Source organism: Amphimedon queenslandica, unplaced genomic scaffold, assembly GCF_000090795.2.
Source record: "Amphimedon queenslandica unplaced genomic scaffold, v1.1 AMPQUscaffold_11064, whole genome shotgun sequence".
In the NCBI taxonomy this organism is placed as follows: domain Eukaryota; kingdom Metazoa; phylum Porifera; class Demospongiae; order Haplosclerida; family Niphatidae; genus Amphimedon; species Amphimedon queenslandica.
In genome coordinates this window covers 4663-8303 of record NW_003548691.1, presented here as the reverse complement: position 1 = coordinate 8303, position 3641 = coordinate 4663, and the positions used below count along the sequence as shown (strand labels likewise).

The 3641-nt window shown below is 36.4% G+C and overlaps 1 protein-coding gene across 1 annotated transcript; it reads left to right on the top strand.

Moving 5' to 3' along the window:
- The first annotated feature begins 550 nt into the window (after positions 1-550).
- On the top strand, positions 551-2845 carry LOC109589649 (uncharacterized). Its single transcript, XM_020005704.1, has 3 exons — positions 551-695; positions 834-1712; positions 2610-2845. Exons 1-3 carry the CDS (start codon positions 647-649, stop codon positions 2843-2845), a joined length of 1164 nt encoding a protein of 387 aa, XP_019861263.1. The 5' UTR covers positions 551-646.
- Positions 2846-3641: the final 796 nt, after the last annotated feature.

The window sequence follows — 3641 nt, the reverse complement described above, 5'->3', positions numbered from 1 at the left end:
AGATTTTTGAGAAACTTTAAAAATTCATAAAAAATCCAATTTTCATCAGAATTTGCTCAAACTTTCTACACAACATGAGTACATGTATATATATTTTAAAATGAAGCACTATACCAGAATCTAGTGAAAAACCATAACCAGGTCATTAACTCATGTGCAAAGAGAATAGCTAGTGACAGATACATATTACACTAACTAACCAGTGTGGTGTCTCCGTGTGTTATCATAAAGTGGTTTTTATTAATAAGCACTAAGAGAATCTGTTTACCAGGTGAAGAGTTGTAATGCTAAAAATTGCAGCAGCTGGTGATATTTGAATGATTTTTAAAAATATTCATATTCAAACCTGCCAGCTATTTCCTTCTCCTTGATCCTGTGACAAGCTTAATGCTGAAGGCTCCCGTGATGCTACAAGTCTAGCATACTTATCCACCAACCAAATCTGTTTGCTTTCATTCATTCGACCTCCTCCAGTCGCCATGTTACCCACGTGGAAGCACGTGTCATGAACACCCACCCAAGGCCCATCCGCCCACGTGTAAACAAAGTAGGCGTGGTGGTCTTGTACAGGAAGTTCTCGGAGAAGAAAGGAGGAAAAGATAATAGTGAAGACCACTACATCCTAGGTCATTATCGGCCCTGAAAGATGAGGAAGGGAGTCCATTTTACTGTTGTCTTCATTCTACTAGTTACAAGTGAGAATGAAGCTTAAAGAGCTGTTACTTGTTAACTTGTACCTCGGGTTGTGTAACCTGACCCACAACATTGTTTTAATCCTTGCATATGTACACTATGATTATCATTAACACCTACTCTATCTATCTTTGCCTCAGGTCTAGGTGGATCCCTTTCATCACACAGAAGGCAGCCTCTATCTTATGACAATCAAAGAGAAGACAAGCCCCAGGATAGCTATGACCAGCGTCCATATCCTGATTCGTTTCATGACGGTGATCCATACAATGGAAAGGAGGATGTAGATCGTCCATACAAATATAACGAGGACACTAATGCAGAGGAAACTGATGAGGAGGAGGATTATAAATATAACGATAAATCAAAAGAGACGACGGATAATAATGAATATCATTCCTCCTCTAGTGACAATTATCACAATCAGGATGGACAAGACCCTGCAGAAGAACCAGACCTTCCTCCTCCTTCCTATCCCACGGCTCCCCCCTCCTACTCGTGTAGGTTTCATTATCATTCCAACTCATTGCCTAAGGGAAAGACCAAAGTATCGTATCTTCATTTCATCGGTGCCGCTCGTTCTTACAAGGAATGTGCTGATCTTTGTTGTCAACATGGTCGAAAGTGTCAGTTAGGCTGGTTGTTTAAGAAGAAGTGTTTCGCTGTCGGTTGTAACTCTGCTGAAAAGGATAGGTGTACTCCTAAGGCTGTTCCTTATGATGCTAAGTATAGTAGTAGTGTTGTTGTAATGTCTTTTGTTAAGAAGACCAATCATGATAGTCATAATAAAGATGAAAGCTCTTTCTCTTCTACTGTTGTCCCCCAACCATCTTCCTCCTCTCTCTCCTCCTCTTCCTCTGATTATTATTCTTCTAATTTTTATTCTCATTCTGTTGCCACAACGAGGTCTTCGTCTTTGTCTTCAGTTGTCACTACAACTCCAAGCTCATCCTCTTCCATTATCAAGGCAACGCCACATCCTAAACCACCACATGGGAATCACAGATTAATCAATAATGGTGAGTTAGAAAATTAAGAGGATTAACTTGTAAAATTTTGTGGATTATCTGTTTAAAATGAGAGTTGTTTTAACGTTGCTATACTGTAAACTTTGTACTTATAATTATGTGTATTACATGAAAACTATTTGCATAGCAAATATGTATTAGTATAATTACTGTTGCTATTTAAGATATTAAAATCTAATTAGTGAAGCAGTTACTGTAGCAGTGAGTTTTGCATGTCATGCACAATTTATGAAGTAGGCAGAGGTCAGTGGCTTCAGCTTATTAATGCATTGGGTAACTTCATATCAATGATAGTTATTATTGGTTTGGTATTGTTATTTGCTGTTATGTACATTGATATTTATGTGTCCATTATGATGTAGAACATACAGTAGTGGGTCTTTTTAGAGCCTATTATGACAAAGCACCATTCTCCTACAATGTATATACATGTATGTAGTATTATCATTCATCAGTACATACTGTATTGTTATTACATTGTGTATGTATTCTGTGTCTGTTTCCTGTCTGTTATAAATGAAATGTTTTCCATAAAAACAAATGTACACATGTTTTTATTGTAAACGATACAAATACATTCTGCTTGTTTATTATAATTAATACCTTTCCTGTGATTACTGTGTAGTAGGAATACAATGTTAATGTAATCACAATGTACAATGTTACAGTGTATCGACGGTTTTTATATTGGCAAATTTGCAACCATGTGTTATTCAGCATGCTCGGAATGAAGATTTTATTTTTAAGGTTTTATCACCAATCGCCAAAGTATCCAACAATTTTTCCCACTATAATGAATTAATTTTCTCCTTTTTTTCCTTTATCCCATACGTACCCGCTCTCTCCTAATATTCTCTCCTCCCTCCATCTCTCCTCCTCTCTCTACAGTCCTTACAGTAGCAGTTGCTAATAAACACCCAGTTATTACACTACCAACTGATCATATTAAGATATTCTCCAGTACATGGCCTGATTCATCACCAGGTGTTACTTATCATTATCATTGGAGGAGATTGTTTGGTCCTAAGAAGGGAAACCTCAATGGAGTCAATGATAAAACCATCTCATTGAGTCACGTATGTTTATGTTATAGGGAGGGATATGAGATTAGAAATATTGTATAGCAAGAAATTTTTGTGGCCTAAAAATTTCATGCATTCACCCAAATGGCTTTAATTTTTTGCGATTTACTACTTTTCAGCCATGTTGAAATGTATAAATTGATTTTCACGGATTTTAATTTTGTAAATTTTGAATAAAGTGAAAAATTAGCAAACATTTTGGGCCACAAAAGATTTTAGCTATACAGTACATGTACATTGTATTACTATCATGACCTGTCATGTGTTCACATTATTGTTAAATTTACAAAATAAGGATATCATGTATCAGTGATTGTTTTAACAAGAGCACTAAAGTGCGTACCCTTGCCACAATCTGTATAATATGCGAGTAACAGTTTTAATAGACTAAACAAAACTTGGTGAACAGCCAAAAAGAAGGTTGCTGCATAACCTGCAGCAATGTAAAAGATGTGGCTGCAATGAACTTGAAGGTGTGGCTCAATCAACCTATGTTCCACCTGCACACACAGTAATGCATGGTAAAAGCTTTGGTTTTTCTCGATTTTTAAACAATTTAGCACACATTTACTAGGCTCTATTTGTTGCATGCAACTTTTATTGAGTTCCTGATATTTAAAGACTTTGGCTGCTACTTCTGGAGAAGAGAGTTTTGCGGTATAAACCAACAAGGTAAGCCTGTTTGGCAACCATATCTAAAAAATGAAGATGATTGGAGCAATTTCTTACATTATAGTGAAAAATTAGGTTTTTTCTATTGCTTCATTAGTCTTTTTGCTTCCACTGTGAGAGAGTTGTGCGAGTGCCGACCAAGTTTAGCAACTTTGTCCCTCGGAAA

What these genes read in the sequence shown, in the direction of transcription:
- LOC109589649 (XM_020005704.1), top strand. Translation starts at nt 647, where the DNA reads ATGAGGAAGGGAGTCCATTTTACTGTTGTCTTCATTCTACTAGTTACA. An exon ending in CTTCATTCTACTAGTTACAA is followed by an intron (nt 696 to 833) that starts GTGAGAATGAAG and finishes TCTTTGCCTCAG; the next exon opens with GTCTAGGTGGATCCCTTTCA. An exon ending in TCACAGATTAATCAATAATG is followed by an intron (nt 1,713 to 2,609) that starts GTGAGTTAGAAA and finishes CTCTCTCTACAG; the next exon opens with TCCTTACAGTAGCAGTTGCT.